This window comes from Rhinolophus sinicus, linkage group LG10, assembly GCF_036562045.2.
Source record: "Rhinolophus sinicus isolate RSC01 linkage group LG10, ASM3656204v1, whole genome shotgun sequence".
NCBI lineage: Eukaryota > Metazoa > Chordata > Mammalia > Chiroptera > Rhinolophidae > Rhinolophus > Rhinolophus sinicus.
The window spans coordinates 49,225,327-49,249,331 of record NC_133759.1 but is presented as its reverse complement, the minus strand read 5'-3'; the positions used below and the strand labels follow the sequence as shown (position 1 = coordinate 49,249,331).

The following is a 24,005-nucleotide window of genomic DNA, read 5'->3' as shown; positions in this document are numbered from 1 at the left end:
TTAGTTACCATGAAGTTTCTTTGAGACCCAGCACCCAATGCTAAGTGCTTCTGAGTTTGGTTTTCATCATTGCAAGCTCAATTGGGACTGTCCTCGAGGTGTCGGGACAGTCATGAGCTTGCCATCATCTTCTGGGTGGTTCCAAATTTGGTGGGTTCATCTTAGAATGTAGACTCTGCAGAAGTTTGGTATACAAATCCTATTTTGATTCTCCCTAAATGACAGGATATTTTTTTGTTTGTTTGTTTTTGTTTTTTGTCTTGGCAGAATCCAGGCCCAGATAAGGAGTTTGAAGAGACTGTTGCTTCCTGGCCCAAGAAGCACATATTAGAACAGCAGATGCCCTCTCCTCACTGACCTGGCCCACAAAAGAGGAAGAGATTCTCCAGTGTCCTCACTGTCCCAACAGGTTTCTCAATACCATTAAGATGAGAAGGAGCCCTCCAAACATTCTACTAGGGGATTTATTTATCAGGGCTATTTGCAAAGCTACAACAGGAGCTAGGAAAGCACAGAAGTGACACTGAGCTATCATTTCAGCACAGGCATACTGGTGGGGGGGAGAGTGTTAGTTTTACGCATGTCAAAGGGTTCTTGATGAGGTGGAATAAATGAGCTGTTACCTTGGTATACCATTTTACTCAATAATGAGCCATTTAAAACATCATTTTATTTTAAGGTAAGTAAAGGTGATTGTGGCACAGAATGAAGATTTCACGTAAATACTTAAGCTAAAGCACAAGGCTTCGAAGACATTTCCATTGCACTGCTCATCTAGGGTTGCTCCCAGACCATTTACTTTGCCTTTCTTGTCAGAAGTTCTTTCAGGGAAAAGCTACAGTAGCAATGGGTTCCCCTCCCTCTTATTGCCCTCCGTATATAAACATAAATATAAATATGCATGTATATAATTAGTAAATCTAAAACAATTGATTTAAGTGATTAACATTATTTAAAGCCAGACATCATATTAATGCAAAGCTTTATTCTCCGCCTCACCATGACCTCTAGGTTGCATATGCCCAGCCAGGATACTCTATCATGTGATGTGTTCTTTTCTGAAAGCGTGCCATGTTTATTTTCTTCTCATTGGTGACGCTGCGTTTTCTGATGACTCACCAAGATTTTTGTCTGGATTGATCCCACTATAGATACTCTTTTCACCCCTCTCACAACTTGTCAAAAAGCTCTGAGAAAGCGCTTTGAGACCATGAAAATACTTTGCTCAAAATTTCCCCCTAGATTTCTCCTAGGGCTGGGGCACCCCTTCTTATCCGGTTCATATTCCCACAGTCCCACTGTGTACCTGAAGGCTGAGAAGGGGCAGGCTGCTGTGATGGCCCCCAAGATGGGTTCCCCTCTGTTGTTCCTGCCCTGTGTTTGCTTGTAGCTGCCAGAAATGCAGCCAGAATGAGAGATCTCATGGAGAGAAAAGCTGGCCCACAGCAGCCATTGAGATCACTCTGGAGAACAGCTATGTCTGGGTTACAGTGATTAATGTGATGTTAATCCCAACAAAAACGATGGGAGAGAGGCCCTGTGGGAACATTTAAAATCAATTAATGAAAAACGCCACTCCCATCAGACTCATTATCACTATGAAAAATCACCCTGAAAATACACAAGAAACCAGGCCATTCACTGAGCCATTGTTTGATGACTGGCAAAGCTCCTCTTTTTAAAACGAGTTCAGCATCAGAATCTTTTGCTTGGAATTCAGCTGTAGAAGGAGCCCTGGCCAGAGTTCTCACAACGATGCGGTGCCGATATGACCACCATATTCTCACTTGTCTATGGGAAGAAAATGCCTGTGGCCTCTAGCGTGACTCCTATTTGAGTTACACTTGAGCTCCAGTCACCTTCCCAAGTTGAAACCTAAAGATTCATCCCCACCCAGGACTGGGTCTCTCAAATGGCGAGGACTGAATCTAATATGCTTATAATCATTGCCACAGTGACAGAATTTGTACACATGTGGGAAGGAAAAAACAAGGAACTAAAGAAGATGCAATAAAAAAAGTGAGTTTTCTGTCCTGACCAGACACTTTCCAGAAGTGCCGGTGACAGTGATTTTTCACCAACCTTGTTTGCCAAGGGGACCAGTGCAAACTCTACAACAAGGGAAAATGTCATTGAACCCCATTATTGAGGAAGAGTGATACAATTGCTGTCTTCTGGTATCACCACAGGAAAACCCTCCCATCTCAGGAGGAGCCCTCGGGCTGTCCCCCAGGGGCCCTGTGAACTCACGGTGCTGTCGATGTAAGCTTCCGTCCACACGACGTCGTGCTCCTGGTCAATCACTTTGGGCCGGCTGAGCACGTGGAGGTATTCCATGACATTTTCCTGCACATCAGCCAAGGTGGAGATCTGGGTGAAAAATCCTGCCAAGGGAAAACCCAGTTTAGTAACAGATGGGGGTGGGAGGGCGGGCCATGCACATACCATGCCATTTTGGCCTCCAGTTAATTTCTTTCTTTTCTTTTCCTTTTTAAACGGTATTATCTCCTCTCTGCCATCACCCACTTCATGAGAATGTGTTCACGTTAGAAAAAATAGTCAAACTAAAGGAATAAGATCAGACATAAACCCACCTCCCAGACGGAGCCCCTGTTGACCCTTTAGATAATGTCTTCCCAGATATATGTAACATACATACATACATACATACATACATACATACGGACATACACCTTCCTGGCAGAAATGGGAGTCCGCTCAACATGCCATTTTATAACCTTTTATTTTTTACTTTACTGAGTTTATTTCCAATGGGAAAACTATGAACCCCAAAATTGAAAGTCTATTCCATTTTTATCATATAACAACAATAGTCATGACGAATTTTTGAGTGCTTCCTAAGGGACATGGAATTTACTGAACACTTGATAAGCTTTGTCTCATGTATTCTTGACAACACGAGGAAGTGGGGATAACTGTACCCACTTTTAAGAGAAGATGACTGAGCCAGACTGAGAATATGTGTTTCCCCCATGTTCTCATAGGTGTCAAGCAGCAAATACAGAAGGTGAACCAGGCTTGAGTCTCTTAATCTCATCTTTTCGCTTTTACAAAATTTTGCCCTTTGTGTGTTGGAGGCTGAAATGCTAGCTCATGGCCTCCTGTGGTTACCAGACCTGCCTCTTGAATATGCTGGGTTAGCCATGGTTTCTAAGCAACAGAAAAACTCTAATCATGCTACTGTCTTGTGAATGGGGATGCCATTTTGATCTCGAGTTCAGGGCGCAGCTATACTCCTGTTCGATTTGGGGTCCCGTTGGTGTTGCTGTGGGTTAAGAGACGCTAGAAAGGATGAATTGGGCACAGGAGGGTACCCTTCATTGAAACATTTACGGAAGGCTTTCTTGGTGCCCAGCACTGGAGAAGCAGAGATTCACAAGATGAGCAGGACCCCTGTCTCCTGGGCCCTGAAAGGGCTGAGTGAACAACGACAAAACAGCACAATCAACTTGACCCTACAGTGCACAGCAGGGCCAGCCCATGACTTGGCTACCCTGAGACAGGGTCAGTCCCACTGAACGCTGAAGGATGAGGAACAGTGAACTAGAGGAAGAGGGCTTAAAGAGTGTGTCCAGCAAAGCAAGGAATGCAAATAAAGGCCCAAGGTCAGAGTCAGGTCCTTTCTAGGAACTGGTAATAGCTCCGAATGGTTGGGATAAAGAGCTGGGGAAGAGAGAATACAAGTAAGGTACTACCAGATCAGAGGAAATGAGCAGGGCGATGGCACATAGGACCGTGGGAAGGAGTTTAGACTTTATCCTACAGGCAGATAGTCGTGGAAGAATTTTAAGCAGGATAGACAGTTACGTTTCCTCCCCATGTATTTAAATAAGGGCCCTGATAACTAGGCTCATGCCAGATCCATTGCCAACAAATCAGAGAGGGTATGTATGCCTCTGAAGCCAGATCTGTCACAGCACTTGCTACGGTGTTTATAAAATCTCTTAGTGTCTAAAACAGGGCTCAGGGTAAGGAAATGCCAGACTTCCCGTTGTCCAGAAAGGACTGGGACCCTCCCAGGGCATTTCCAAACAAAGACCAGCTGGTTTGAATTTGGTATGCCAACTCCAAACCAGGTTGGGACCATGTGGCTTCTGGCTTCCTGATGACAGTTCTGTACAGTGCTAATTAACATGCACTGTCACTCCTGCCCGCCCCCACCCTGCCGGCCAGGGCCAGAGCCTCGCCCATCCGAGGGGAACCGGGGCCCCAAAGGAGCAGGCTCTGAGCGCCTGTTTGAGTATGCAGCCCTGGAGTGGGGCTCTGTACACCGTGGATCTCCCTCAGAGGTCAGGCGTCACAGTCAGGGAGACCCATTGGGACACCGCTGTCACAAGACTTCCAGGTGGCCCCTCTTGGAGGCATGGTGGGAAAGACAAGCTTTAAAGAGGGTCACTGGATGAAAGGGGGTATCCATAGTGATCTCTCCAAGCAAGGTGGCTGCAATCAGTGTTTGAAAAAGAAAGGAAACATTTCATCTCCTCTCAAGTAGGCGAAGTTAGTCGGGCTCTGAGGAAAAGGTCTTAGAAAGACAAACATGACAAAGAGAACAAGCTGAGAGGTATTGCCATAGTGGTGAGAGGAGGAGAGAGCGCGATGATTCTGGAACATCGGGGTACATGGGTGAGTGATTCTCAGTGTAGAACAATTCCCATTTGGGGTTCCTGTGCCCAATGTGCAATAAAGACAACATCTCTTAGGAGGAGTTCTTCTTGGCTGTCTACATTTTCTTTCTAATCTTCAAAGCCAACAGCAAAAATCCTTGGTTTGGGGTTTCTCAAATAGGGCCAAGAGAGGAAAGGGAATGAACGCAGGGAGGAGGATGGGGGAGACAGGTCATTAGCATAGAGGGGAGTAGAAAGGAAAAACCACCACACATTTGGACAGGGATTGAGCTGAGATCATCCTCACTTGGCCTTGCATATCACAGTCAAAATTCTGAAAATACACAAAGCTGGCTTCTCCCCAGAGCCACAGACCCATAGCCAACTGTACACCTGACACCTCCACAGGGTGACTAACAGGATCCTCAGACTGAACTCATTGAAAGCCAACTCCTGATTTCCCTCACCAAACTCATTCCTCCCCCATGTGTCTTTCCCATCTCAGCAAATGGCGCCACTCCCTGACTTAGGCCCCAAACCTAAGAACTATCCTTGATAGCCATCATTACTTCCCCCACTGCGTAGCTAATGCACCGCCGTCTTCGTCTGGCCCTATCTCTAAAATCTATCTAAACTCCACTTCCTTATCTCTCCTGCTCCCAGCCCACGCCAGACTCCACTGTCTCTCCCCAAGTATAGCAACAGCCTCCCCCCAAGACCCCCTCCTCATCATCTCGGCTCCTTACAGCAGCCAGAGGGATTGGCTGAAAGTGTAAAGCAGATCATCATGTCCCTGCATACGATCCCCAAACAGATTCTATTTAGTTAGAATAAAATCCACGTGTCTTACCCTGACTTCCAAGACTCTCCTTCAGTTTCCCCCAGCACTGACCTGCATGACCTCACCCCCTTTTGTTTTCTTACCATTGCTCTCATTGTTTCAGCTCCCTGGCCTTTCTCTTCCTCTCATGTGCCAAGGTCATTCCCCTCTCAGGCTTTTGCCCTTGCTGTACCCTCTGCCTGGCACACCTTTTATCTAGTTTCTCCATGGCTGGTGCTTGTTTATCACTCAGGATTCAGCTGTCTGAACTTATTTCATCTTATTTCACCCCACCTTCACTTTCTTCAGAAGATTAATCCAGTGCTGAACTCTGAGTTACTAGTTTACTATGTTCTCTTTCATCATTATACTAGTTCCACAAAATGTGACATAAAGCTGGCGCCAGTCTTGTCCGGAGTGGTATTCTCAGAGCTGGGAGCGTGGCTTTGTGGGAGCCATTTGTAATGCAGGGACACTCACTGAGGTCCCACTGTGAGTTACCTTGCCCCTGGGTACTTGGGCACCACAAGAGCCCAACTCGTGTGCTCATTATACAGGGAGGAAACAGAACACAGAGAGGTCAGTGATTTGTCCCAGATCGATTTGAATCCAGGTTCATCTGATTCTGAAATCTTTGCTCTTGACCACTGAAGACACAGCCTCTTCCTGTTTTAGAAAAGGACAGGATGGGATGCTCAGGAGTCCTCCTCCAGGAGGAAGAGCTGCCCATGTCTCTGTAGTCGGGAAAGGTTGAGGATGGGATGGGGGCATATATGGTTCTCTTCTGAAGGTCCTGAAAAATGCTCAATAATTAGTACCAAAGATCCACTCAAAACCCAGGCCACAGTTCTAACTTATATTTCAATATATAGACCAGGGATACAGACGTATAAAAGGTAAGAAAAGCTAAAATTATAAAAATAATATTAATAATGTATATTGTAAAGTTTAATGCAATTTTAATTCATCTAACCCCAATCCATTAAAACCTCAAACCTTTCTGAAAGACTCTTCTGTTTTTAAATGTTTTCATCTAAGTTTTAGTTAACAAATGTACCTTTTGATGGATAACAGGAAGTCGCAGAGGGCTGGACGCTTTGGCTGTAACCATAGACACTTCCCTTGTTTTCCCTCTGCTTTCTCTGAGCTGCCCCTTCCCTCCTCCCCACCCCTTTTTAAATTTCTTTTAAATTCTAGCTCTTGAATGTTTATTCTCTTCTTTAATGTGCCTTTTTGGACTTCATATATCATGTAAGAAAACAGAATCAGCAATCATTCGGTAATTACCAAGGAGTAATTAATGCTGAAATTAGCCACCTATTACAAATGGTCTTCTCATTTTTCTAAGTAACATCGATTTATTTACCTTATTCCCTTGCAGGGTCTCCTGTGAACTCTGGGTTACAAACTAGTCAGTGCGATAAAGGACATGCAGCCTGGTACTTTGTATTTCTGAGATTCTACCACCCTCACTTCGAGATTTCTTGAGTCCCTTGTCTAAAAGGTGCCTTTGCATGAAATGCCCCATCAGCACATCTTTCCATTTTCCACCTTGTGAAGATGCCAGAGCCGAGGGCCCCTGAGTTTGCTCCTCCATGGGAGACCCTGGCTGGGGACCTCACATGCCAAGATCCTCGTTCTGCCTTTGGTGTGAGTGGTTCTACTCCCTTTGAGTCTTGACAGACACCCTTTTCCCCTCCAAACAAGATAAGCTGAAAACAAAGCCAGTGCTCAGATTTCAGTCTTCTCGGGGTAATGGGTTGGGCAGGAATGTCAATGGTGTGACCTTGTTTGTATTCCCGTATGGATGAGTGTTCTGGAAAGACCCTGACAATATTCTCTTTCATCTTCCTCCACCCCATCAACATCACAGACTATTGAAAAAACACTTACTTCTGTAGAAAAATGTATAACGTATAAACAACTTTCTATCTCCACATCTCCTTGGACATTCATTAAGGTCTGTTGGGCCCTGAGAGCCAACGGCACATGTCTGATGAGCCAACCAACCAGGAGAGAATGACCATGAAGGCAGGAGCCGCACAGCCTTGGTGGGCATGTGCCCACCTGGAGAATAAGGCTCTCAAGTGTGAAGCCATCTGAATAATCAGCCAGACTCTCAAATTTAGGAACAAACCTTTTCCTTTGTGAAACTGGGGGCTGGAAATTAGGGGAATTGGAGAGATATTGGTCAAAGGATACCAAAAAAAAATTACACAAAGTTATCTGAATAACTTTCATTTTTGCCTTCTTCCACGTGTTCCAAAATACGAAAAGTTTTAAATGCCGCTTTCCCCCTACCCTCACCTACAACCATTCTAGCCTCATAAATCTGAATCTATCTTTTAGTGGACAAGACACTTGAAAAGGTAGAGTGAGGGTAAGAATTTTTTGATGGGAAAAAGGCTTTGGGTCTGAACTTCTGGGGAGGGCTCAGGCCACTAGTTCTCTTTCAAAGAAGGAGAGAATAACCATTAACCTATCAAAGAGGGCCAAGCTGAGCAGACAACCAAGAGAGACTCATGTGGAGTTTCCATTCGACCTAACGATGACTGATTGGTTGAGAACCCAAACACGGAGGCCCTTCTTTATTTGCACAGCTGGAAAACACTCCATTCGCCGTGATTTCTGAAGGAGAATCAGGCAGTACTTCTTTAACATCTTGGCACACCGAACATTAGAGGTCATCACGGCATTATGGCATATCTGGACTAGTGAGCCCCTCTGTTCAGTTTTCCCAGTTCACTTATTTATCCAACAGTGTGAACGCAGAACTTTATATTCCACAAGCCATTGTACAGTGGCAATGATTGTTCTAATGTGTTTAAAATGGTTTGCTGCTTTGCCTCATTAGGGCTGGTTCCCTCAAGATAAGACTTAGTTATGCATAAAATGAAACAAACCAAGGAGCTCCAGGCCTCTCTAGATTTTGCTAGTCGATTGGAGGAGGCAGAGAACAACCATTTCCCGGGGACAGTGTCTGAGGTCCACTGGCTGAGAACCATCTCCATGGCTACCAGACTTCCAAGCAAAAAGTTCTGTACCAACAGAGGGTCCTCGACCACTGACCAGGGGAGAGGTGCTGGCCTGACGATTCCTGCTCCTCCCCAGGGTCACTCTGGCCAAGCCTGGCCAGTCAGCCAACAGGCTTCTTCTTGCGCTCCCCTGGGCAATCCCTGGGTCTGCTCTGGCCTCTGAATGCTAATGCTTCATTTCACCGAAGAACTTGTCTGAGTCAGGACGAAAATATGTAAGGGGGCCCCTCTGGACCTCATGTCACTTGAGATGAAAAATGTTATGCTGCCTCCATACTATAACAATCTGAGACTATAAACAATGATTTAATTAATGACCATAGAAGAATACTTGCTCACTGATGTTACGTGGTCTAAAACCCCATAACTGACGCAACGTGAAGCCAGTGTTTATATGGGCACAGATGACTGGAACCTAGCGTTCTGATGGCAACTGCTACTTTGAAGGGTGGTAAACAATGGCATTTTATCCCCAAGGCCCTTTACAGTGCGGAAGGTGAAACTATGGAGAGGGACTGGCTCTGGCAGGGAAGGAAACAACTGGATTCAGACAGGAAGAGAAGGAGAATCGCTGTGGAATCCAACAGCCCGGCCAGCTAAGCAGCTACTATTACCTTCTTGGATTTTCCAAGTCGCTGTGCTCAGAACTTTTAAATCTAGAGGGCTGTATTCTATAGCCAGGCCCTGAAGTACTCTGAATTGACAAAACTATCTTCAAAAGGATGCTTCAAAGATTCTTATAAACAATGACTAAAACTAAATTATGGTGTAATATTAGTTGATTAAGACAAGACTTCAATTTGAGTAATTTTCATCAGCTGGACACAGACAGTGGTAAAAACAATAACCCGTGACTAAATGCATACTAGCTGATGGGAAGAACTACAATCTGATGTGGCAGGAATAACAGCAAAATTTTTCAAAAATGGACAGGAACTCTTCCCCCCCCCCCCAAGACCACAGGATAAAGAAAAAAAAAGGGAAAAGTATAGTTCACTCAAGATTTTTAAATGTCAACAAAGTCCCCCCAATTTTTTCATAATGGCCCCTTTACCCAGAGGACATCAGGGACGCACTCAGCCCCCATTCCTCCTACAGGTCCCCCTGAAATGAAGCCAAAGGCATGACTCTGAAACAATCAGAATCACCGATACCTTTTAGTGAGGCAAGAAAGCCAATAAACCACAATAATTGTAGGATGTGTTATTTTAGAACTTCAAGGAAATGTAAAAAACTCTATGCAGCTCTCCACTTTTTAGATGAGGAAATTGAGACTTGCTTACAAGACTGTTCCAAGTAGAAACAGATCATTAAAGGCAATGCTAAGTAAAGGAAAACCTAAGCAGAGGTTTATTTGCCTGGTTGTACATGTACTCGCTGAGAACGTCCCACACCCAACCCACACACAATGCTTAGCCCATCTAAGCACATGTATTTTTTTTTCTCCATGGGCTTACCTCTGCCATACCAAATTTGGCAGGGGAGAGGCCTGGCCCAAGCTGGGTGTCATAATTTATTTTGGGAGGGAGGTCGGGCACTTGAAATCAGAACTTAAGAGTTGCTGATCAGTCTCAAATGGAGAAGATATAAACTCTTTTTCTAATATCATTCCTTAGCCACAATATGTGTTGTGTAGGTAGATGGGTGTACATGGTATGGGGTGACCATTTCTGGATGTGCATACTCCAGAGCAGAGAAAGTCTATCTGCAGAGGAGAAGAATGCCATGGAGTGTATAAAGAAACCAAGAAGGGAAAGAAAAACAAAAACACAGCTCCCTGGTCCCTCATGAGACACGAGCTTCCCCTCCCACTGTGGAAGCTGAGTCACTCCCCTCTCACTCCAAAACATTCCTCTTTTTAATTTCAGGGAACAACATTGGTTGCTTGCAACTAAAATAACTTTGTCTTAAGTCACTAAAACTAGATCTGAGATCTCCAAAGCCTTCATTGCGTCCCCTTGCCTCCACTAATGTACAAACACTTCCACTTTTATAAAGGATGGCTTAGGAGACAATATAAAAATAGACCACTGAAATCCATCAATGCCAATGTATGAGCAACAAGAAAGATCTTTCTTTATTAGTATTTGCAGTCAGGTTACTCATTTTTTGAGCATCCAATGATCACTCTGAGTAAGGTAGGAGGCTGGGGTCTGTTAGTGCTCAGAGTCAAAGCCTGCCCTCACAGAGTGTGTAGCCTCAGAAGGGAGATAAGTCATGTCTGCAGGTCAATAAACACCAGGAAATAATATCGGGCATTTATGTGCCAGGCACTGAGCTACCAGCTTTACTTGCACAGCCTCATTTCATGCCCACAGTATCTGTATGGGGCAGGTATCATTTCCCCTGTTCTGTAGGTGACATAACTCAGACCCAGACAGGTTGGGTAACTTTCACATGGTTGGTAGATGACGGAGGCTGGATTTGGACTCAAGGAGTCTGGACTTTATTACCTATTTGCCTCCTATGCTTTGCCTTATGGGTTGATCTAGAATGAAAATAAGCTTTCCATAGACTGGAGGGCCCTGTTCCTTGTCTCCCTGTACCTTTCCCCAAAGCATTACTTCTTACACACAACAGGGGATCATCCATCAATTAACTTGTGAATATAGAAAACCCAACAATCATCGAGCTCTTACTATGTACCAGCATTGAACCAGGCACCTAACATGCATCATTTCATTAAGCCTTATATTTAATAAGAGTCACAGGAAGAACTATTATCACCATTTCCATTTTTAAGATTAGAACATTTTAAGGCAGGTTAGAGTTAACTGACTTAATTAGTTGTACAGGCTAAGTCACGCTACGGGAACTTATCAAACCAGAAATCTCAGTGGCTTAACACAAAGGTTTATCACACATACTATACATCCAGTATGGGCTGGTAGATGGCAGGGGACAGGATAAGTGGAAAGGCATCTGGTCCATGTGGTCACTCAGGGACCCAGGCTAATGAAGTTTGCTCTATTTCATGACTATCCCATCATGTAGCTTCAGAGTTTATAAGAGCAGAAGAGAGTATAGACACCACCACACCAGCTCTCAAATACTTTAACCCAGAAATGGCCCAGGTTGGTTTTGCTTAAAGCCTATTGGCCAGAACCAGTGTTGAGGCCCCTTGGGAATGGTGAATGAGCACATGGATATTTGGTGCACAGTAAATTCTCCCAATGTCACGCAGCTACTAAGCAGTAGAGTGGAAAGGCTTCACCACTCCATTTGACGATGTCCTCCAAATTTATAAACATATTTTGGAAGAAGCTGTTAGAAGCCTATCAATAATCATTCAGAAACACCCAGACCTTATCTTAGAATTCACAGTCTTCTAGAACTCTCTACTTTCTCGGGGTTTGTTGCACACAATGAGATAGTCATCTCAATTTCTGCATCTCCAAGGAGAAGTTATTCAGATTCAAGCACATTAGAGAGACCTACCTTTGTTGGCACAGGCCATCCACTTGAGATTGTCTGCAAAAGCTGCCTCTCGTCCAATGAGGTACGTAAAGATGCGAACCTGAGAGGAAGACAAACACATGGATCAATGGTATTCACTGTTCACTGTCCTGCACAGACCACATGCATGGCTCACACACATGTGGTTTACCTCTTTAATGCTCCATGCTTCCCATCTGTAGGAACATATTTAAAACATTTGAAGTACAGTCAGCTAGAAATATATTCAAAACCGGGGCCTTTGATCTTTTCAACCATATGGCACTGGTGGTGGTTGTTTTTCGGTGTGGAACTTGTGACAGAGGAGAATAAGTTGCAATGGGAGGCTGGCAGCATCACGGGCCGGGGTTTGTTGCACACATATGGACAAGGAGCATCAGGTCTGGACCAAATCCGCAACCATTTTCCTCATCCACACAGGAAATGCAGAGTGTGCACTTCTTGGGAATAAAAACGCCACTGAAAGACCCTTAACATTTCCCCCCAATGGTGAGGACAGGCTGCAGACACTCTCTTGCCATCTGTGGTGTCTGGTGTGATTTTAGGAGGTAATTAACTGGGACAAGAGGTACAGCCTGTAGCCAGGAGACCAATGGAGACACTCTCAAGCCTTCCTAAGTTTTTGGTGCCCATAGAGCAGAGAACACATGTAAAGCCTTGGCTGTTTTGTTTGCTATTGCTTTCTCAACTGTCTCTCATGAGAGGCCAGAACACTTTGTTTGTTTGTTTATTTTTTATTAAAGTATTGTTGACATGCAACATATATTATTTTCAGGTGTACAACATAGTGATTTGACATTTATATTTCTTATGATGTGATCACCCCAGTAAGTCCAGTAACCATCTGTCACTATACGGTTATTACTATCATACCAAATATTTTCCCTATGCTTTATATTACATCCCCGTGATTTTTTTTGAAACTGGAGGTTTGTACCTCCTATTCCCCTTCGTCCTTTTCACCCATCCCCTTACTCCTTTCCTTTCTGGCAACCAACAGTTTGTGCTCGGCATCTATGAGTCTGTTTCTGTTTGTTTTGTTCGTTTGTTTTGTTTTTTAGATTCCACAGGGGAAATAATACAGTATCTGGAGAGGATGTGGAGAAAAGGGAATCCTCGTGCACTGTCGGTGGGATTGTAAATTGGTGCAGCCACTATAGAAAAAGAGTATAGAGATGCCTCAAAAAATTAAAAATAGAACTACCATACAACCCAGAAATTCCACTTCTGGGTATCTACCTAAAGAAAACAAAAACACTAATTCCAAAAGATATATGCACCCCAATGCTCACTGCAGCATTATTTACCATAGCCAAGATATGGAGGCAAAGTAGATGGCCATCGATAGATGAATGAATGAACAAGATGTGATATATATATATATATATATATATATATATATATATATATATATATGTAAAACTCAGCCATAAAAAAGAATGAAATCTTGCTATAACAACATGGATGGACCTATTAATAGGAGGTATTATGGTATTATGTTAAGTGAAATTGTCAAACAGAATTCTTTGAAGTAAACCAAAACGCACCTCCCAGAGTAGTACTTGAGAGTTAGATGGAAGAAAGATGGGAATTAAAAGGGCTAAGACCCATTCATTCAAATTTAAAATGGTATGTGGGTCAATACTGCACATCCAAATAAAACTCTACTGGCAGGACAAGGACAGTCCTTTGGTCACCTCTTGGAGACTGAGTTCAATGAAGACATGGTGGTAGATGAACAACGCTTGACATATGGCACCAAAGCTTTACCAGCTGACATCCCCTCAGCTCCTCCAGATCGGGTAAGGTGCCCCTACTGCTCCTCTAGAGCCTTTATTGTAGTTTCCTAGCATCTTGTGTGGTTACATCTGGGAGCCTGATCTCCACTAGACTATGTACTTGATGAGGGGAAAGAAAGGCGAGGTCTCTTCCCCCTGGCTGTGACCGGAGGGCGCACAGTATTTGGAACATTACAACTCAATACATCAATGGGTAAAAATATGTGAGTGCTCATAGCTGGCTGTAAAAATGAAGATTTTATTTTAATGATGAATATCCTCTTATCTGGGAATTATAACTTGAAGACTCGTTTTTAGGTGATGGCTTATTTCCAACTAAAGAGATGTTTAAATACACATTATCATGATGTAGCCTTAGTCCGTCCTCATCTGTGTTCAGTAAGGCAGCCATTTCCCCCATCACAGCAACTGCAAGAGGGCTTCCTGGGTGGATGACAGGCAGAGAAGCCTTTGCCTCTTTTCACTCCCTTAGCTTTTTTCCACATTATTCCCACTGGAGTCACATTGGGAGGAAGACTTTTTTTCTTTTCTTTTTTAATTGGGAGATTCTGGTTTGTCTTGGGAGATGGGGGGGGGGGGCGGGGAGAAAGGGAAGATTCAGCCTCATATAGCCAAAGGTGGTTACCCTTTACACCCCTACAGAGAGCTGTCCTTCTTCACTTTTCCTGCCTGACCGCTGCTGGCATTTAGCTGATGATTTCTGATTTGGGGGAAACTGAGGCCCAGTGAAGTAAAGTGATTTGCTTAGTTTCATCAAATCCTGATCTAATCAGAGCGGTCTTCTGAGACTTCAGGACAACACTGGGGGTTCCTCTTCACCTCCTGGAGATGCTGGTTCTGTGAACGCAGAAAACCCCAACCAGCTCCAAGGCCCAGAGCCAGCACCCACAGCAGCCAGAACTGGAATCTAGTCTCTTGAGACCAGACCTGTGATTTTTTTTTCCTCATAACATGTTGCCTTTCCTTTCAAATTTTTTTTTTTTTTTTAGTTCAAGTTTATTGGAGTGACAATTGTTAGTAAAGTTACATAGATTTCAGGTGTATAATTCTGTATTACATCATCTATAAATCCCATTGTGTTTTCACCACCCAGAGTCAGTTCTCCTTCCATCACCATATATTTGATCCCCTTTACCCTCATCTACCAACTCCTTCGCCCCTTCCACTCTGGTAGCCATTAAACTATTGTCTGTGTCTATGAGTTTTTGTTTCTCATTTGTTTGTCTTGTTCTTTTGTTGTTTGTGGTTTATGAAATCATATGGTTCTCTGCTTTTTCTGTCTGACTTACTTCCGTTAGTATTATAATCTCAAGATCCATCCATGTTGTCACAAATGGTCCTATTTCATCTTTTCTTACTGCCGAATAGTATTCCATTATGTATATATACCACAACTTCTTTCTTTTTTTTTGCTGTTTTTTTTATTTATTATTATTATTAGTTTCAGGTGCACAAGACAAAGCAAAACTTAGACGTTTCTCATTTATATCCCTCACACTGTGTGAACCCACCCCCCCCATCCACTATCCCTCTGTACGTTCCCCAAATTAATTTTCAAAACCCCGTGGTCATCTTGTGGTTACTGACTATTTTCTAAACCTCTCACCTTCCCCTTATCCTCATCCCCTCCTTTCAAATTTAAAGGCAACACTAGACTGATACAAACTTGCATCCCCCTGGCTCTTAACCAAGCAGAGGGCACAATAGATAATTTTTAGGAAATGAAGCTGTGAGTCCATCTTTGTAGGCAAAGAGGAGAGACTGACACAGACCAACCCATTTGTTTTTGAGTAAAGGTAACTGTGTGCACCAAACCTCCTCTGCTGTCCGGATCCAGAACCAGAGGATTCCCTGAGCGCTCTCGGAGACATAGTTAAAACTCCAGAACAATGCCAGGAATCACTGACAAAGCTGCTCTAATTCCTGATTTTAAAAGATGGCAACCCATTTGGAAAACCAGTAGAATTGTGCCAAACTTCAGACCAGACATGATTGCTCAAGAATAATCGTGCTAACAACAATCACAATAATAAAAACCAGCACTACGACCACCCCCCCAACCCCGCCGCCACCACAGCCACACACACGCCACTGTGGCCTGTATGGCCAGTATCATCCCCTGGGTCAGGCAGGCGCTAAGGGATTTACAGCATTACACTTGTTTTGGTGGCTTCTATTTATCTTATTACTTAGGAGAGAAAAAAAGAATGTTTAATATTTCCATTTATGTGCAGTCCTCGGCTTCGAGTGATGGCCTGGCGTCCTTATCTGACTAGAAATGGCATGGGAGTGACTTGTATCTCTGCCTATAAAGTAAACATAACCAAATAATACTGGGTTCTCGCCCTGGATTTCTCACAGTAATGCTTTTCAATTGGCAATGAAAGAAAAGGGATTTTACCCCAAAATAAATATTTTGGAGAGAAATTGAACAATATCTATAGCCTTTTATAATTGTAATTTTTTTCAGAACCAGTCAGTCCGTCTCTTGGCATTTATCTTATAGCCAGGATAACGAATAAAACGCCTATGGGGACCAAGCCCGTAACAAAGATGACAGGAAGTGATAGGAGTATGCAGAAGTGTAGAGTGCATATCTTCTTAAAGCCCTGCAATTTACTTTTACACATTTTCACAAATACACACAAGTGATCAAAGTACAAGGATGTTTACATTCATTATTTGTAATGGACTTAAAAACCGGTAAATCCTAAGTGTCTCTTGATAGTTGATTGGCTAAAAAAAACCTTATAGTACATTTATACAGTGGAATACCACACAGTTATGTACTCCTGCAGAAAGACGTTCATTTAAACCAGTAAGGGGAAAAAAGCAAGTGGTGGGATATTGTGTAGCACAGAATCGCACTTTTTTCTAAAAAGGGACTTGCTCTTTTGACTTCATAAATTTCAATTTCATTCGAATGCTTTTACAAATAAACAAGTACTGCTTTAATCATTAAAGATCACTTTGAATGAAAAAGGAATGGCTGCTACTTCTTAAACCATTCTGTAAGGACATAGGAAGAATAAACACAGCAGTGAAAATCAAACAGAAGAGATGACACGTGGAAATTAAGTCCGGCTTGGCACCGTTCAGGTGGACTGTTTTAGTCCAGTGCTCGATGAACTGAGTGCAAATCTCTCTGAGCAACACCGCCAACGGCTCATTTCCATCACTAACAGATCATGGAACCTGATGAACTTTATTTCCAATGGCTGGACGTTTCTTCCCTAAGAAGTGCCATCAAACAAACTTTTGCAAGGACTTGGACCCAACTCCTTTTCTGACATGCCAAGGCGCCTCGGCAGAGGACACTGAATATCATGCGCGGGAAGGAGTCATGGCACAGGTCAGACCAGCGCAGGCATCAGGACACACCAGTTCCCCAGAAAGGCCGGCCTTTGTGCTCATCCTGCAGGCATGAAGGCACCACTTGCATTAACGCAGCACAAAGTTGGTTGGAAAAAGTCTGCACCAACCTATTAGTAGTTCGTTTTGATGCCCCACTTAAGTTCGGATAGTCTTTAAATGTTCTACAAACCCAAGGAAGCTTAATAAAATGTTAAGATGTGGACATTCCAAAGTTCAAAGTCGCATAATTTAATCGACTTAGTATAAAATTTCCCAAATGAAACAAACAAAAAACTCAATCCAGTTTCTCCAAAAAACAGATTTATGCTTCTTACTCATATAGATAGATGCAATTCCCATGAAAAACAGCGGGGCATCACTCCTCCCCACCTTTAGTGAGCGGAGGTAGTTTGAGTTTACAAAGATAATGACTCAAATTCTCCCCCGTCTGCAGCCAATTAAAATAGAGGAAAGGAAGTAGCTGCTAGCAGGGCAATAATGGGACAATGCACAGCCAGGACACAGGCTGCTGCCGCTTCCACAGGTCCCGACAGTAATAAATGGAAGGTCACCAATACCCATGCTTTGGAGACAGTCCAAGAGTAGCAGCTCACCATCCATCTGCCACCAGTAACTTCTGAGCACTTACTATGTGCCAGGACCATTCTTAGGGATACAATTACAATGAATAAACAAAACGCATTCTCGGTCCTTAAGGAGTTTACATTTTCATGAGTGTAAAACAGATAATACATGTCAAATTCACATATAATGTTTATGTATTTGTTGGATTAAATGCTTATGGAGAAAATAAAACGGGGTAAGGTAATGGTGAGTAATGGGGGTTGCTGTTTTAGAAAGGAAGGGAGGGAAGGTTTCCCTGATAAGGTGATACCTGAGCAGGGATCTGGACAAAATGGGATGGGGGAGGGGAACAAGACATACGGCTATTGGGGAAGAATGTTCCAGACACAGGGATCAGAAGGTACAAAGCCCTTGAGATAGGGATGCTTAGGGATAATAAAGAGACCAGTGGGGATGGAGTGGAGTCTACTAGAAGGGGTTTTAGGGGATGGCTTAGATTGACCACAGGTGCTGAATCACAGGAAACTTTGGGGGCCATTTAGAGAGCGGGATTTTTCATTTTTGCAGTGAGAAGAGAAGCCCCCGGGGGCACTGAATAGAACCCTGACATGAGACACATATAATATTGTAAACAGTCATTCTGTCTGCCATGTGGAGAATCGGCCATGTACTGTTGTGCTCAACCAGGCTGCCCATTTGATTTCCCTGTGATGATTTTATTATTCTGAATGCCCTGGTCCCATCTAAGAATAATTAAATCAGAACCTCTGGAAGCAGGGCCCAATTTTTAATCTCCTTATGGAGGTTGCAATGTGCAGCCAAGTTTGAGAACCACAGTCATAGGGAGATAAAGATAGAAACAGAGATACTAAGTAGGAGGCCACCGGAACGTTCCAGGTGAGAGATGACAGGCTCTGGCCAGGGTGCTGAGAGTTGTCAGACTTCCCTGGGCATCGGATTCACTAGGAGTGTTGAACTGCCTGTTAGAGGTGGAGTCCCCAGCACCTACCCTCCAGAGATTCAGATTAAGTAGGCCCAGGGACCTAGATTTTTTTAAGAGCACCCATGATGGGTCTGATACAAGTGCTCTGAGGTCAACACTTAAAAAAAAAAAAAAATACCACCGAGAAGATGAGGCCTGAGCAAAGAGAAGTGGGGCTGGGAATTTCTTGTTTCCCCGAAAATAAGACCTAACCAGAAAATAAACTACGTTCTTAATCTGTAGCTTCACAAAAGATATTTTTAACCAGCTTCTGTTATTATGTGCTCATTCCTATGACTGCAAATGCAGGGGAACATTTCTGAATAAAAATCTTAATCTCTAAGCAGAAGATGAGGGTTAGAACTTGATTATTCACAAAAGTGCTTCATAAATCACTGCCAATCTGTGTCTTCATGAAAAGGCTGCAAGAGCAGAGGTGGGCTCAGGGAGGGTTGACACTAGTGGAAACAGTTATATTGAGCAGGCTACTTCAATCTAGAAGCTATCATGCTCATAATAAAAGAAGAAACATCCTTATCCAAAGGGACGAGAAAGGCGAGTAAGGTAACGCTGTCCTGTGCAGAGATAAAGAGGGAAAAATGAATTAAATTACAAAAGTAATAAAATTTCAACAAATGAATACCATAGATCATTATGAAAAATGAACTGTCATTTTGGGGATGCTCTAAGAGTCTGTATATTCTCCTTCCTCTCAAGCACAGACCCTAATACCTCATGTGTGATATTGAAAATATTCTAAATGAGGAACAAGAAAAAATCACCATTTGTAATTTCTGGCCAGGGCTATAGAAGTCCAGTTTAATGGTCATGTTTTTTTGTCAAAGTGAAGGAGATGGGTGTCTGTGGGTCACCCAGAGACTGTGACCTGGGTTAGCACAGTGGAACAGAGGGGGTTACACACCACTTAAAGTAGCAATAAAAAGCCAAGCTGCAAACCTTCTGCGGGGGGGTGGGGGGGGTGGAGGAGGGTAAACTTCACTCAGGGAGCAGAACCAGTACACTAACTATATCTCTTTATTTTCTGTATTTCTGGTGCTCTGATATCTAGAGCCTTGCTGCCCTGGAGGGACTGTCTGTCCCAGAGTTAGCCAATTCCTGGAGATAGTATACAACTCACCTCCAAGTGCACCTTTGATATACAACCAAACACCCCAGAGCCCAAGTCTCCAACCACCTGCTTCTATCAGGTGCTCACACGCTTGGCCACTATCCACCTGCCCTAATCACCCCAGGGCCTGGTGCCCGACAAGGAGGGACAGCACCCCCCTACACCCAGAGCCACTGTAATGCTTCAGTCGTAAACCTGCCTTCCCTGCTTTGCCTCTTTCTTCTCATGAAAACCACAAGAGTCTTCAGTCCACTGCCTGCCCCACCCCTGTGCCCACTCATCTTGCCTTGCTGCTCCCGCATGCCCCTTCGGGCTATGGCATGCCTCTTGCTTCTACAGGTCTATGAGCCTAATAAACTTCCTCCTTCATGACAGTCATTTCCATGTCTGTGTGCTTTGCCATATCTGATGAAACCAAATCCTGAGTACCTGTAAAACAGCTGGGAATCAGAAGACTTGGGTTCCACTTACTGGCGTGGTGACCTGAGTAAGTCAGTTAAACCCCCTAAGTTCATTAAACCCTCTGCTGTCTACCTATAACATGTGGATCGTCCCGCGACCCTGCTCACTGTGATTGACAGAAAATGAGATAATAAATGAAAAAACGGGTCAGCAGCAATGAATTCCAGGAAGCTAGGGCTGTATTCCACTGGTGTTTCAGATAATTTTTCTTCGGTCAGAACTAAACAAGGTCAGCCGAGGAAGGCCAAATTTCTTATCCATAGATGTGCCCCTCATATTGCCCAGAAGTTTGGTTGGAGAAGAAATTGACACTGGTGAGTGAAGGAGAGGTTTTGTATTGTTCCCCCCCAGGGGAGGGTGTTCCAGTCATCACTGATATTTGTTGTTACCAGGAATAATACGATTGACAGTTTCTAACACAATTAGAGTAATATTAGCGGTATAACAATAACAACCTCTATTAATCTTTGGAGAATAATAAGATCCACAAGAATTCAGCAAGGGCTACGGACTTTTGCCCTACCAGAAAATGCCCAAGGCTGTGTACATTTGCAATTTCCAACAAGATGCATGAGGTTTGGGGCATTTCCTCCACAAAAACCCACACCTGGATTCTCTAGGAACCTCTGGGTCCCAGGTTAAGAACTTCTGTCTTATAGTCTTCTTGTATTCTACGCTATAAATTCCTAAAACCACAAATTGTGTTCTTTGGACAATCAAGATGGGCTCTCTCGTCTGAAGTGCTTGCCAAATGGAGAGAGAAGTTCGTACGTCTACTCGCGTGGCCATTCTCTGATTTACTGTGTACCAGATATTGGCATCCATGACCAGCTCCAGAAAAGTCATGTTGGGAATGAGTTCTCAACATGGAGGAACAAGGTGGACATGTTAGGAGCTCTGAGACTAAATGGGCATCACTGTGGTTCTTATGACATCACATCATGAAGCCTTTGAATGATCACATTTAAAGGGGCAGGAATGGAATGGACAAACACACAGGACCCCACTTCATTCATTTTTGAATCCATAGAATCCAGCACAATGCTTGGCAGTACCATACAAAAACCCCCTCTGCTGATACTAGAGCTCTTGAAACAAACTCATCTCCAAGCTTCATGCTGCTGGCCACCACACAAGCCATGGATTCCTATGGCTGGGAGACCCCTCCCTGTGACCCTGGCCCTCTCAGACCTGAAGAGATCAAGTGGTGACAGTTACTTCTTCAAAGAGCCATGAACAGAAGACACCATGAACAAAAAGACAAACTCACATGTGTAAAGCTGTTAAATTAAGCAAAATGGATCAGAAAACCTCTAATGGAAAAGGGAAAGGGATTGTTATAAAAATCGAAATGGTGAGTTATGCTCATGAAACATCATGGGATCACGTCACTCCCAAGCTTAATAACTTCCAATGCCATCCCACTGCATTTGGGATATATTCCAAACTCGTAATCACAGCAAACATGCCCTGGAAGATCTGGAAACTCTTTCTGGCTTTAGGGTCTTTGCATCCACCTTTGCCACTTCTGGAATGTTCCTCACTTCCCACTTTGCATGGCTAACTCCCTTTCACCCCAGTTATCCTCCTTCCCATCAGCTCACTTGTCTTCTTCATGACCCTTGGTACATTTTTCAGTTATCTTCACAATTTGTTTGTTTACTTGCATTATGTCTATTTTTCTCTCTAAGCAGAAATGTAGATAGGGGAAGGAACTATGCCTAATTCAGTGTCCAGCATGTAGTAGGTTCTTACTAAATATCAGTTTCTCACTTTCTCTCCATTTCTTTTCATACATTTTGGAAGTCAAAAGAAGTCAACACAGAACACACTTGAATGTACCAGAATTAAAGTTCTTTCCTTCATTACCCACGCCACTGTAAATAACTTTCCTATTTTTCTAGACTGCTATGCTATCTATCAATCAGCTGAAGTTGCATTTTCCCTCTGCTCACTTCCTTTGATTTCTTTTTACACGAAGCTCAGTGATAAAATAGGAAGAAATGGAGAGGTGTCTTTGTAGTCTCATCTCAGGGGCAGAAAACGGTGTCTTATTTCAGGCCTCGCACAGAGTGATGATTAGTTTTATGTTTTTTCCCAGGTGCTACCCCTTGATTCTAGATGGAAGCCATGCAAAGATGGAAGACAACTGTATTTTCAATAACTGCCTGCCTCAGCGATTACCTCGTAGGGAAAATACTACATCTTAAAATAACGGTGTGCCAATTGCTATTCCAAGCAACTTCCCATGAAGTCTCTCCTTTCCCCTCGTGCTTTGTGACAGTTTGGACAGATGGCATCATTTCATGGAATGGAGAGACGACTGGATAGACAGGTAGCCAGAATGCAGTGGATACAAGACAGAGTTGAGAATTGGACACACCTAGTTTTAGAATCTGGGTCTTCCCACATGAGCTGGGAGGCCTTGGGTGAATTACTTGACCTTTTTGAACCCCATTTTCTTTATTTGTAAGTATCATGGTTAACATAATAGTATCCACACTGCAGGATTGCTGATAAATGGAATGAATAAATAAAATGGTAGGGCTTGGGGGGTGGGGTCATGCTGCAAAAAAGTGTGTGTGTGTGTGTGTGTGTGTGTGTGTGTGTGTGTGTGTGTGTGAATTCATTCTAAGGGGAAACCCCCATTAGTTATCTTGTCTAGACCCTAAACAGAAAATGTATGGGAGAAAGCCCAAGGGTACAAAGCTTGAAGACATACTTGGCCTGCCTTTTTCTGGACCTTAGAAAAAAGTTCCTTTTCCTGAAGTTCGTCCACCCCTGACTTGGTCTCCCTTTGCCTCCCTCCACTACTGGATTGGTGAGACCCCAAGGGTGCAGATCGGGGTGCAGAACCAAGGCCCACTCGGCCTTGGGCACAGACGTGCTGCTCGTGTGTTCTCACTGGGATGTGGGGTCAAAGCCGCACTGTAAGAAGCAGCACACATTTGGAGACAGCAGCCCCTCCACACACCATCCTGCTGGATCCGCACCACGGCCGAGAATAGGGTTAGGATTTAGGATACGGGAATTCTGCCCAAATCATTCTCAAACACATTAAAACCAAGCAGCTTGTGAACTCTAAACTAGCACAGTTGCTTTCTCCCAAGGTTCCTGTCACTTCTATTTTCCCAACCAATCCTCTCTGTCACTAAGAATTAGTCCAAAATAGCAGTTTCCACTGTCACCTCCGCCTGCCTTCTGGGGCTTACTTGTCAGTAAGAAAGTCAAGGACTTATCAGACAATGGCAAGGATATTGTTGAGGACAGTGTTCATTCCATTTAACTGTGATTCTCCAGGAGGCAGAGAGGCAGGGGCATGATGCTGGGGTGCGGGGCAGGGGCTCGTGTAACAGAATCACCTGTGGGGTTTCGGCCATCTATAGATTCTCATTACTGGACACCAAGCCCGACCCTGCCAGGGGTTCCAGTGTTCCCAAGATCTGCAACTCCCACTACAGGAGCATGTCCCCTGGATGAAGACCACTATTTTGGAATCAATGAGTAGTAGCCTCAGATGGATGAGGCGGGAAAGGGAGGGAAAGCTCTGGAGGAATCTGGGGGACCATTATCTTCTTTTTGAGGAACTCCAGGGGAAAATTAGTCTTTTCTTCCATTTTAATTTTATCCTAAGCAATTTGTATGTTTTAATCTTACAGACTGTGAATCCTGCAGCTCTCTCGGGTTCCCTCTTCACATTGGCTGTCCTCAAGCAGTGGGCTCACACACCTCAGAGATTAGGTGCTTTTTGGCTCCAG

At 43.8% G+C, this 24,005-nt stretch overlaps 1 protein-coding gene across 3 annotated transcripts in view; it reads right to left on the bottom strand.

Annotated features, from left to right (window-relative positions):
- CACNA2D3 (calcium voltage-gated channel auxiliary subunit alpha2delta 3) overlaps positions 1-24,005 on the bottom strand; it is an 829,919-nt gene that overhangs the window by 278,821 nt on the left and 527,093 nt on the right. For all 3 annotated transcript variants that reach the window (XR_002136724.2, XM_074313124.1, XM_074313125.1), the window contains exons 12-13: positions 11,919-11,997; positions 2,251-2,384 (exon numbers count right to left, since the gene is read on the bottom strand). Coding sequence is in view for 2 of the 3 variants with exons in the window: in XM_074313124.1 (XP_074169225.1) it covers positions 2,251-2,384; positions 11,919-11,997 (213 nt within the window). In the remaining variant the exon portion in view is untranslated. The remainder of the gene's footprint in view (positions 1-2,250; positions 2,385-11,918; positions 11,998-24,005) is intronic.